This window comes from Gopherus flavomarginatus, chromosome 21 (assembly GCF_025201925.1).
Source record: "Gopherus flavomarginatus isolate rGopFla2 chromosome 21, rGopFla2.mat.asm, whole genome shotgun sequence".
Classification (NCBI taxonomy): domain Eukaryota; kingdom Metazoa; phylum Chordata; order Testudines; family Testudinidae; genus Gopherus; species Gopherus flavomarginatus.
This window is the reverse complement of record NC_066637.1, coordinates 14644331-14656559: the sequence shown is the minus strand read 5'-3', so window position 1 is coordinate 14656559 and position 12229 is coordinate 14644331. Positions and strand designations below refer to the sequence as shown.

Here is a 12229-nt window from a genome sequence, read left to right as displayed (position 1 = left end):
TCTACATGCCTAAACACCTTTACAAATCTGGCCCTTAGTGACTTATCCAGGGTCTCATAGCAAGTGAGTCACAAAGCTGGCCCAAAATCCTAAGTTCCTGTCGAATGCTCTGTCCACTACCACGCAACAATTTGTAAGCAATACTGACCCCCCCCCCCTTCATTCTCCTCTCCCATCATCTTCAACAGGGCTGCTTGGACTGAAGGTTGCAACTGGGTTTGATAGGTTTCTCCCAGAATTACACACCCCACGTCCAACTCCCAGACAAGATATGAAACACAGAAGAAAGTGATCTAAATGAAGTGGAAAGAGGGCACACATTTTTAACAGTGAGGGTCATTAGCCACTGGAATAATTGAGCCAGAGCTTTTATGTCACTTTCAATCCAGAGTGGATGTCCTTTAAAAGAGAGATGATCTAGTTCAACCACAGGTTACCAGGCTCAGTGCAGCTGAATTACTAGTTGGAAACTATGGCCTGTGTTACGCAGGAGGTCCGACTAGATGGCCACAGTGGTCCCTTCTGGCCTTAAACTTTATACATCTAGATGCGTTTGTCAGTGCTCAGCCTGTTTCCAGGTGAATAGATGTCCGCGCAACAACACTCAAAACAAACAGCGCTAACTCATTGGAGGAGCCAAGAAATGAATGGGTCTTAGACACTTAGGCCTGATCTGCACTTAAAAGTTAGGTTGACACAGCTATGGCACTCCGGGATTTGAAAACTGTATACCCCGGAGCACTGTAGTTAAGCTAACCTAGCCTCCAGTGTAGAAGAGGCTAGATATATGGAAGAATATACCTAGCCTTTAGTAGACCTATCTGCCACCTCTCGGGGAGAGGGATTACCAATGTCCATGGAAAACCCCCTCCCATCACCATAGAAGGCATTTACACTGTGGCAGTACAGCTGCATAGTGGTGCGCCACTGTAGCGCCCATAATGTAGGCTTGGGCTGAGCTACCTTTCTACCCTAGCGGTAGTCGTCCCTCCAGATCAGGATTGGAGCAGCGTCGAAAACCGTGCAGTGCCGTGACCGGGCTCTGATCTGATTTGTGGGAGCCTGGTACTGCCATCAGAGCAACAGCTGTTCACCACCTCACCCGGTTTAGATTGGAAGAGGAGAAAGAGGAAGCTTTTTACTGAGAATGGAAAAGGAAAGAACACCCCAGTTCCTGCCCTATGTTACCAAATACCCAGTTCACTTTAATTTACCAATAGTGCTGCAGCATCCACCCGGCAACTGCATCATTTACACACCTTCTGTAGGGAGCATGTCTGCAAATCCTTGAGCAAGGCATGGTAGAGATTCTTCCCTTTACTTCTCATGGTGGTAACTGTACTGTGCTTCAGGGAGCTAATCATTTCAATTCCCCCTTTGGTTACGGTCAACAGACATCCAGGGGCACAGTCCAGAAGTGCCTGGATCCCTGTGGCAGGAGGAGGCAGGACCCCAGGTATAGAGCCATCTATCTCTTTCCATCCGGGAGCTGCAGCTTTAAGGAGAGATGAGTGTTGCACTTCAAAGAAAGCTCCACAATGGTACATTGGAGGGATAGGAAAAGCAAGGGGAAGCAGGGGGAGTGGGAAGAGAAAGAAAGGAAAGATAGAGGAGAAAGGCAGAAGAGAAGGTTTATGGGAGCCTAAACTGTGCTGAATCCATTGGTCTAAATGCCCTTCTGAGCTCAGGAAAAGATATCTCGGTGGATGAAGCCCTGTGCTGTCAGGTGTCCGCACTGGCTATAAAAACTAGGGCATCGTTCTGATATACCTCACAAGCTCCCTATATACCACCCTCCCATCCCTCTCTAGTTCACAGATTCCCTGCAATCCCACCTCTCGCTCAGGGGTTCTGTGTGGACCCCATTCCTCCTTTTCCCCACATTCCAGGACCCTCCATTCTCCCCCATGCCAGAGGCTCTGTGTGCAACCCCTCTCTGGCCATCACCTCTCCATTGCCTCCTTCCCTCCCCCCACACATTTCTCTCTGTCTGGGAGAGAAGTAATTTATTACAGGGGTTCTCAAACTAGGGGTTGGGACCCCTTGGGGGATCATGAGGTTATTACATGGGGGGTCGAAAGCACTCAGCCTCCACCCCAAACCCCACTTTGCCTCTAGCATTTATAATGGTGTTAAATATATTAAAAAGTGTTTTTAATTTATAAGGGAGGTTGCATTCAGAGGCTTGCTATGTGAAAGGGGTCACCAGTACAAAAGTTTGAGAACTCCTGATTTAGGGTATCGCCATGTTTAAACTGTATTGAGACAATTGGGGGTGTTGTTGCGCTGAAAGGTGTTCATGGCTGCCATCAATCAGTTCTTTGATATGTAGGCAATTACAGTCTGGTTAAAGCACCTGGGCCTGCTAACAAGATATAAAAGGCCCTGTGTGTCTTCCATGGCCAATGATACCTAGAACATTTACTAACATTTTGAAATAAATCAGATGTGGTGTTGACAGACAGACAGACAGACAGAAATGCCACTGAGTTGTGTGTGAGACCTCACTCTGCTTGGCCAATAGGATCAGCATCACAGCTTACGGATAGATGAGAACAGCCGCTCATCAACCTTTTTTCTTTCTGATCCCCCTGGAGACAGGCACCAGTGTCCCTGGGTGAGCTCATTCTATAGCCAGAAGGCAGAAAGAGCATGAGCTGACACAAACTGCACATATCCCTGCCAGCTGGAGAGAGATCAGCATGAACAAAGTTACTCTCTCATCCTGGGGACCCATGGCTCATGCCTGCAACGGCCCCACAGCTGAGACAAGGGCTGAGCCAAGCACTGCCACAAAATAAGCCACACTTGGATTTTCACTCAAATCAAGCATATTCTTGTTGTGACAGCACCAGGACCTTTTTCCACTGTGCTAAACTGTGGGGAGCAGCCAGCCTGAGAGCTGCTGCATTCCATCCACTTGCGCTTCCTCTGGCCCACTCAGAAACCACTGGGGGTCAATGCTTTCTAGCATGGGATCCCCCAAGCGCACCTTTAACCCTTTCACTGCTCATCCTTCATCTCACTGGCCATTATCTATGAAGATCACATTTGTGCTAACAGAAATGCCAATAAATCGGTAATGAATGGAATGCCAAGAGCACTCAGCAGGTGCATTCTGCCCAGCTGTACCTGGTCCTGGACCATACAGCTGTTCTCTGCCTGCAGTATTCATTTGGTCTGAACCTCAGGTTAACATCTCCTCGATAGATACCTCCAGCAGGACAGCAGCCCCTAACACCACAATGGTATGTCAGTGCAAAATCAGCCCAGACAGAAAAGTGGTTCTTCATTAGTCACCAGCCCCACCTCTTAAAACAGCGAAGTGGCCCTTGCAGTCTCCTATCTGAGTTCTGGTCTAGCCTAATCGTGCTTAGGTTATAAGATGTGTTAGGATCACACCCCACGGCCACATCTCTGACAAGTCAAAGCAGTTGAAGTTCTACGGCACATGAGATTCTTCTAAGCTCTCCAGGGACAAGCAGCAATCTACTAATGGGAGTGCTGAGTCCACCAGAGAGAATGTTCTCAAGCAATGTTTTCCGGAGTTCTCTTTTGCCTCTGGTTGCTTCTCTTCCCTCAGGGATGTGTTCCTGTCTGACTGATGCTGGCTGTGGCTGCTGCACTGACATGCCTCTAGCTGATTAAATCTCTAGGAGGTGAGAGCTGGAGTGTGATTTCTAAGGCATGTGCAGCGATCAGGGCTGCTCTAGCCCTAGCAACATTCCCGCTTTTAAAGGAATCTTAACCTTAGGATGCTGGGGATGAGTCTGCAAATTCATCTGTAAGTTCATGCAGCTGCTGGACCCAGCCATGATCCCCCCTCCCACACCTCCTGGCAACAAACTGCCAAATCCTTCCTGTAATGAGGTTCTTGATCAGTGGTTCTCAAACTTGGGCTGCCACTTGTTCAGGGAAAGCCCCTGGCAGGCCAGGCTGATTTGTTTATCTGCCACGTCTGCAGGTTCGGCCGATTGCAGCTCCCACTGGCCATGGTTTGCCACTCCAGGCCAATGGGAGCTGCGGGAAGCGGTGTGGGCTGAAGGATGTGCTGGCTGCCCTTCCTGCAGCCCCCATTGGCCTAGAGCGGCAAACTGTGGCCAGTGGGAGCTGCGATCGTCCGAACCTGTGGATGCAGCAGGTAAACAAACCGGCCTGGCCTGCCAGAGGCTTTCCCTGAACAAGCAGCGGCCCAAGTTTGAGAACCACTGGTCTTGATCTTCTACACAGCTGCCGTAACCCTCTTTCTAAAATCCTGGCCATCCACTGAAGTTCCCAGCTGCCAGAGGGATCACTTATCCAGAGAGGTGCCCTGACTCTGCACCAGCTGTCTAACCTGCCACCAAATGCCTCTCCTCGAGGCAAGACCACACTTCCCTTCCAAATCCAGAGCCTCCTAGCCCCCTGTTGGGCGGCCTGACCCACTTCCCAGCCACCAGAATCCTCCTTCTACCTGCCCCCACTGCCCCCAAGACATGCACCCCCTGGCCAGGTGTCACCCACCTGGAAATCAGGACGTATTCTAAAGGGTTAAGATTCCTTTTGCTAGACACAAGCATGCAATGAGATAATGGCCTTAGGAGTCTCCACCAAGGAAAGGGTTACAAGTTAAACATGTACCTTCCATGTTCCTGTTGTGTCTAGTTGGGAAATAAACACCTTCCACCTCTGGTCAGGCCAGGTCCACACACAGGGCCAGTCAGCTGGCTGAGAATGCTTCTCCTTTCTGTGAGAGGAGGGGTCTTAGAGAAACAAGGTAGGTGAGGTAATATCTCTTACTGGACCACCTTCTGTTGATGAGAGAGACAAGCTTTGGAGCCATGCAGAGCTCTTTGTCAGGTCTGGGGAGGTACGCTGAGTGTCACAGCTTAGCAAGGTGGAATATATTGTTCAGCCTAAGGAGTTAGCATATATTCTAAGGGATGCTCAGAGCACCTTTCCCAGACCTCAAGAAGAGCTCTGGGTAGCTCGAAAGCGCATCTCTGACACCAACAGAAGTTGGTCCAATAAAAGATACGGCCTCCCCCACCTTGTCTCTCTAATATCCTGGGACCCACCCACGACTGCAACAGCAGGGTCTGTAAGTGTTCAGTTGGGTGGGGGTGGGAACTATGCTACTTTCATACTGAGTTCCAGGTTCAAAGTACCAGCCACACAGAGCTGGAGATTTTGCAAGGATTCTGCCTTCAGTTACTTTCCATCCTCTCCTCCCCTGCCTCAGCCTGGCCCCAATGCTGAGAATACAGGGGAGCTGTCTGGCACTGTCTGACAGCAAAAGACAGGCCTCTTGGTTGCTACTTGGAATGGGCCCCCATGGAGCGATGCAGCCAGATTCCGCCCCCCCCCCCCGCCCCTGCCCCCTGCATCCAACTCCCCAAGAATACAGCCCTCACCATCCCAGTATGTTTACATCAGATGGAGAGACCAGCTGGCCAATAAACCAGTTCCCAATACCAACGGGCTGGGATAAAAATGGGACAAAAGGCTGCTTTGTTAACTGGTGGGTTAGCCCCTCTCCCCAAGTTCTTAGGATGCTAATACACCTCGGGCTGGACTTTGGCCACACATCCACTTTGTAAGCTCTTTGGGGCAGCAATGGGTCTTTTTCTGTGTATTCAACAACAGTGGAGGGCAAGTCATCAGCACTAGAGGAATAATAATGTCCCCCAGTCCTCGCCCTTGCTTTGGGGACGTGCGCCTGAATCTAACGTCTGATTCTCAGCCCCATCACTCAGCACAAAGCAAATAAGCTTTTAATAAAACCCACATGTCTCAAAGGCAGCAGAATAAAGGGAAAGAAGAAAACAATCTTCTTAGCTTAAATGGGACCAGTCCCTTCCTGGTGGAAGCTCCTCGCAGGGGGTGGAGTTATGCCACGGAGGCATTTGGCCTCATGATTTTAAAAATGCTGGTTGCCATGGCCACTGGAAGTGGCTGTTTATTTGATATCATTTCTTGAACTTCTGTTGCCATCGGGAGGGAGTGTGGATTTTTAAAAGCATGTCGCGACTTTTCTTCGGTTTTGTTTTTTCAGGAGCTGTTTGTTCCTCCCAAGAGCAGAGATAAATGCTGTAGGAGTGTGGGGATGGCGGCCCTGGGGAAGATGAAAGGGAATAATGCAGCTGTCTCCTTGCAAAACTACTTACCCCAGCCCCCTTTCTCCTCCTCCTGGGATGTTCCTTCATGTTAGAGCACAGAATCATTCTGCAGTTTCTCTCTTTTCTGATAATTGGTTGCTAGGGACTGATCTCCAGAGAGCACCACACAAAAAGGGTGAGATGCTTTCATGTCTACAACCTACCCAGCATACAGCACACAGAGAAATATAGGGCTCTGTTGTCAAACAAGTGCCTGAATGGGACAACCACATCTCACATTTGGTCACTGAAATTGGAACTTAGAGGAGGTATTTATGCACTTGCAGGTAACTTACTGGTGGTACATGCTAATTTGAATGTCAGCATGTGGGCTTTGGGCATCCTGCTACAGCTCCCCAGTTTGAAGCCAAATGTATATCTGTATTTCTACATCTACCCACGGCAGACACATGAAATGCACACGCATGCAAAGTGTGAGTCCACATTTGGAAAAGATACATGCATAGGCACAGACCAAGACACAATCACAGATTCATATGCATGTGCACACAAATAATCAAACACAAACCCCTTTTAGCAAACAAATCTTCACCCACGTACACACCCACACAAACATCATCTCCACCACAACAGAGCAGTAAAATCCCTCATTTATAATCAGGGCTTGGTACACAATCTAGCCAAATGGCCTTCCTGGTCCAAAACCTAAACTGGACCCCATAAAGGGAGAGGTGCCAGCGTCTCCATGAAGGCTGCTAGGAACGTTGAATGGCAGCGAAATGTTTACAAAAGATAAAGCACAGTAATCATATTGCAGAAAATGCAGAGAATCTTTATTACAATTACCACATTATATGTGTGTGTGTACGCACGCACGCGCACACGCCGTTGGACTTTGCATTGTGAACATACAAAGGAGACGTGCAGCTGACCATCTTCTTTTGGGGTTAAAACACCCCATGTTCTGTGTCAGAACAAAGTCTCTTTCTCTCTCTGTGATGCTCTGCATCTCATCCCCAGAGTCAGACACATGTGGGCCAGATCTGTCCGTGATGTAACCCCACTGAAACCAAAGCATGATGAAGAATTTGACTCCTGGGTGTTCTAGAGCCCATCTCCTTAAGACACAGCTAGGCACCCCCAGGGCCAAATTTTCCAAACTTGGGTGCCAAATTGTAGACAGCTAAACCCACCTTTAGCTACCTAACTCAAAGAGGGCTGATTTTCAGAGGAACTGAACTTCTGCAAATCCCACCAAAGACAACAGGTGCTCAGCATCTCTGGAATTAAGGATGCTTATTTAGGTACCTAAATATGAATGTAGACACTTATATTTAGCCATGTAACTGTGGCCTGATTTGCAGAGCTCTGGAGCACCCACACAATCCCTTCTGGAGAGTGATCGGAGCCCAGCACTTTTGAAAATCAGTCCCATCGTGCTGTACATCCCATCCCTGGCCACATCCCCGCCCCAGTGTCAGACACATACAGGCACCTGTCCTATGTGACATGTACAAAACTGTACAGAAAAATTGCATGTTGTAATAGAAGTGAAATGTAAGGGCATCTCTCTGTACATAGATGGCTTTTTTTTTAAATATATAAATGTTAGTTTAGATCAAGTAGTAAAAGTCACTTCAGCTAGACTCTGATGAAATGGAAATATCATCCCCCACCCCTAGTTTGTGTGTGTGTGTCTCTCTTTCCTTGAAACCACTGGAAGTGCAAAATACACACAAGAGTTGCTCCCTTCCCAATCTGCGGCAGCTGCCCATTCAGGGAACCCTTCACCCTTTCAGAACTTGCGGGTATGTCTCAGTTCCCTGGCTCTAATGCCAGTCAGTCTTTCTCTGAGCGGTTAGCAAGTGTCTGTGAGTGTGCAGGGGTGGGGAGGTGTGTGGAGGAGATGGAGATATGCACCAACCCCTCTGGATCATTTCAGTGTCCGCTCAGAAGAAGAACAGGTGCAAGGGCCACATCAGAGCTGGCGCCTGTACTCGGATGGCAGTGGAGAAGCGTTAACTGCAGGCTGAGTAGGTCAGTCTATCTGTGTGTGAGTCCTGACAGCCAGCAGGGCCTGATGGCTGTTGTGTGCCCCTCCTCAGGCTGCAAAGGCAGCAGCCAGGGAGACGTGGGCAGGGGGCCTTTCCAGACTCCTCCTGCCCCTCCTCACCCCAGTCAGGCGGGCCCTTCCGAAAAGGCAGCTGGGCGGTCTCTAGCCTTCTGGCTTCAGCAGCAGGACCTCTCTCGGGCGGGCTGCCAGGGCGGCGGGCTCTGGAGGCTCCAGCCCCGCATCTCCCGGGCTAAGGTCAGCACCTCGGCCCGCTCCCGGCGCTGGGGGGCCGCAGCGGGCCGGTCGCAGCCGGTGGCCAGGCTGAGGCTGGCGGGGGGCGCGTTGTTGCGGGAGGCGCCCAGGATCTCCTCCTCCTCCTCCTCCAGGATGGAGCTGAGCCGGCGGGCGCCGCGGCCCCGCTCGGCGGGGGGCCGGTAGGGGCCCTGCCCGTTGAGCAGCTTGCGGATGGGCAGCAGCGGGACGATGGAGTCGCCCAGGCGCTGGCGCTGGAGGCGCCGGGCGTCCTTCTGCCGCTGCAGGCGCTTGAAGTCGCTGAAGGCGGCGCTGGCCGTTTGGTGGAGCAGGCGCGCCAGGGCCCGCGCCGTCCCGGCCTTGGGGAGCAGCGCGGCGTGGCAGCGCAGCACCACGGCCTTGTGCTTCACCTGGTGCCGGTAGACCCAGGCGAAGAGCTTGGGGCGCCGGGCGTCGGCCGCGCAGTAGGTGATGCGGCGCAGCAGGTAGACGTGGGCCGGGCGCCGCCCGCCGCCGCCCCGCTTCTCGCAGGGGGCCATGCGGATGCCGTGCGCCCCCAGCGTCAGCTTGACCCGGGTGCCGCTGGCCCCGCCGCCGCTCTTGGCCCAGATCTTGCCCACCGCCTCGTCCGTGCAGCCCTCGCCCTTGGCCTGCAGCGTGACCGCGTTGCCCAGGTACCAGGCCGTGTAGGTGGGGTCCTCCTGGTTCAGCTCCACCTTGTGCCGCCGGCTGCGGAAGACGCTGCCCAGCCGCTCCAGCGGGCACTCGGGCAGCAGGTCGGGGCAGGAGCGCACGAAACTGGAGAGCAGGGAGGCGTAGCTTAGCCCCGGGCCCAGGCTCTTGGCTTTGCCCTGGCGCTCCTCTTCCACCAGCACGAACTTGTTCCTGCGCCAGGGCAGCATCGCGGCTCTGCAAGGGGGAGAGCGGGGGGTGAGAGGCTGGAGGGGCAGCGGGGTCCGGTCCCTGTGCGGCAATCGCTGCCTGCCCCCGGCTCGGGAAAGGGGCTTTCCTCCGAGCGCACTGGGAGGCGCCCCGACCCCGCTGCTCCTCCCTGAGCCGCTGTTCCGCCCAGCCCCGTCGGGAAATGCCCCGGTCCCGACCCCACTGCCCCGCCTGGAGATGTCTCAGTCCCTACCTCATTGCACCGCCTGGAGATGCCCCGGTCCCTACCCTACCGCTCCGCCTGGAGATGCTCCGGTCCCTACCCTACCGCTCCGTCTGGAGATGCCCCGATCCCTACCCTACCGCTCCGCCTGGAGATGCCCCGATCCCTACCCTACCGCTCCGCCTGGAGATGCCCCGATCCCTACCCCACTGCCCCGCCTGGACATGCCCCGGTCCCTACCCCACTGCCCCGCCTGGAGATGCCCCGGTCCCTACCTCATTGCACCGCCTGGAGATGCCCCGGTCCCGACCCCACCGCTCCGCCTGGAGATGCCCCGGTCCCTACCCCACCGCTCCGCCCGGAGATGCCCCGATCCCTACCCTACCGCTGCGCCTGGAGATGCCCCGATCCCTACCCCATTGCTCCGCCTGGAGATGCCCCAGTCCCTACCCCACTGCCCCGCCGGGAATGGCCCCGGTCCCTACCCCACTGCCCCGCCTGGAGATGCCCCGGTCCCTACCCCACTGCGCAGCTGGGAATGGCCTCGGTCCCTACCCCACTGCCCCGCCGGGAATGGCCCCGGTCCCTACCTCATTGCACCGCCTGGAGATGTCCCGATCCCTACCCCACTGCCCCGCCTGGAATGGCCCCGATCCCTACCTCATTGCACCGCCTGGAATGGCCCCGATCCCTACCCCACTGCCCCACTTGGAAATGTCCCGATCCCTACCCCACCGCTCCGCATGGAATGGCCCCGGTCCCTACCCCACTGCCCCGCCTGGAAGTGCCTCTACCCCATTGCACTGCCTGGAATTGCCACTGTCTCTACCTCACTGCAGATTGCTGGGAGTGCCCCTCCCTCTGGCCTGCCCCACTGCAAATGGATGGAGCTGCCTCCCCCCGCCCCCCGCTCTGCTGCAGCTGGGCGGGTGCCCCTATCCTGCTGTCCCTACCTCACTGCAACAGGAGGAAGAGGCGCCGATCCCGATCGCTCTGCCCCGCAGCGGGCTCTGGCTCCCGGTCCCGCGGCTTCTCCTGCTGTGACAGCAATGAGGAGAGGATGCGGGGATCCATCCCCTAACTGCGTGTGCTGCTCCCCCTCCCGGCCTGCTCCATCGTGCAGCCACACACGCACACAGCAGCCCAGAGCTTTCACATAGACAAACACACACACCAGCCCAGAGCACTCTCTGTCTCTCTCTCACACACACACAGCAGCCCAGAGCTCGCTCACACACACACACAGAGCAGCTCAGAGCTCACTCACACACACATATATACTCACAAACATACACACAGAGAGATCAGTCCAGTGCTCACACACACACAGAGTGGCTCAGAGCTCGCTTACACACACACATCAGCCCAAAGTGCTCTCTGTTTCACATATGCACTCACCAGCCCAGAGCGTTCTCTGTCTCACACACACAGCAGCCCAGAGCTCACATGCGCGCGCGCACACACACACACACACACACACACACACACACATCAGCCCAGAGCCCCCTCACACACACACACACAAAATGGCTCAGAGCTCACTCACATACACACACATCAGCACAGAGCCCTCCCTCACACATACACACACAGTGGCTCAGAGCACATACACACACACACACACACACACCAGCTCAGAGCTCACCCACAGGGAGACCCCACTTTTCTCACAGCCTTACCTGGACCATTCCTGCAATGCCCATAACCCACCGTGCTGCCTCCCAAGCAGACACCTGCCTGGCTCTTGGCTACGCATTGCTTTGGCCATGGTGATGTGACGGGGTGAGGTATGTTCCCTGCACTCACAATTCCGAGCACTCACAAAAGCAGAGAGATGCCAAGGACGTTTGCCATAGCAACCTTAGCTCAGGCCTGTGGTGTCCAAGTACTAGAGAGCCCACAGTTCCTCTGTCAGGGGGAGAGAAACCAGTGCTGTGGTCCACTCAGAGCAAAATAACCTAGAATTAGCCCACGGTGGGGAAACAAATATTTACCCTGCCAACTATACTCAGGGTCAATGCTGTGGGATTCTCATACCAGCTTCCTAGTGCTGGTTTCAAAAATATTGGAGGTAAACATTTCCTGGGTGCTTAAAGAAGGCAATTGCATCAATATTTAGGCAGGTAAATAAGTGGCCCTGTTTCCAGAGGTGCTGAGAACCCACAAAATCAGGTGTCTTATTCCAGACCTAAATGTGCATCTCAGCACCCATGTTTGGAAAGTTCATTATTTTTTGGCATGACTCCAAAGCACAAAGGCCTCTGTCATCACTTACTCTGCACTCTTCATCTTCAAAGCACTCGGTGAACATTTATCATCGCAACAAACCAACAGGAGAGGTAAATATCAGGCTCCTGTTTTACAGATGGAGAAACTAAGGCAGAGCGGGTGGAAATGACTTGCCCAAGGCCTCAGAAGGGTCAGAGATTAACTCACGAGTTCCTAACCCCCATCTTTGCTCAGATCCCAAGACCATGCCTCTCTTAGCCCAGCTCGTGTAATGCCATAAATCCTGGCTCAATTGTTATTTTCTTTTTGTGAGTTTCTAATAGCCTCTGAACATTGTTTGAATGAAATATTTATGGCTGTTGGTGAGTACGGAGTTAGGGTTGCCAGGTGTCCAGTTTTTGACCAGCACACCTGGTTAAAAAGGGACCTTGGTGGCTCCAGTCAGCTTTACAGACCAGGTCATTAAAAGTCTGATTGGTGGCACAGTGGGGC

At 53.4% G+C, this 12229-nt stretch overlaps 1 protein-coding gene across 2 annotated transcripts; it reads right to left on the bottom strand.

Annotated features, from left to right (window-relative positions):
- Positions 1–6909: 6909 nt before the first annotated feature.
- Positions 6910–10701, bottom strand: FAM43B (family with sequence similarity 43 member B). Of its 2 annotated transcripts, none has more exons than XM_050931854.1 (2): positions 10462–10701; positions 6910–9312 (listed from the first exon to the last, which is right to left on the bottom strand). In XM_050931854.1, exon 2 carries the CDS (start codon positions 9303–9305, stop codon positions 8328–8330), a length of 978 nt encoding a protein of 325 aa, XP_050787811.1. In that variant the 5' UTR covers positions 9306–9312; positions 10462–10701; the 3' UTR covers positions 6910–8327. The 2 variants fall into 2 exon arrangements, with proteins under 2 accessions (XP_050787811.1, XP_050787810.1); XM_050931853.1 differs by lacking the exon at positions 10462–10701 and adding an exon at positions 9784–9849.
- Positions 10702–12229: the final 1528 nt, after the last annotated feature.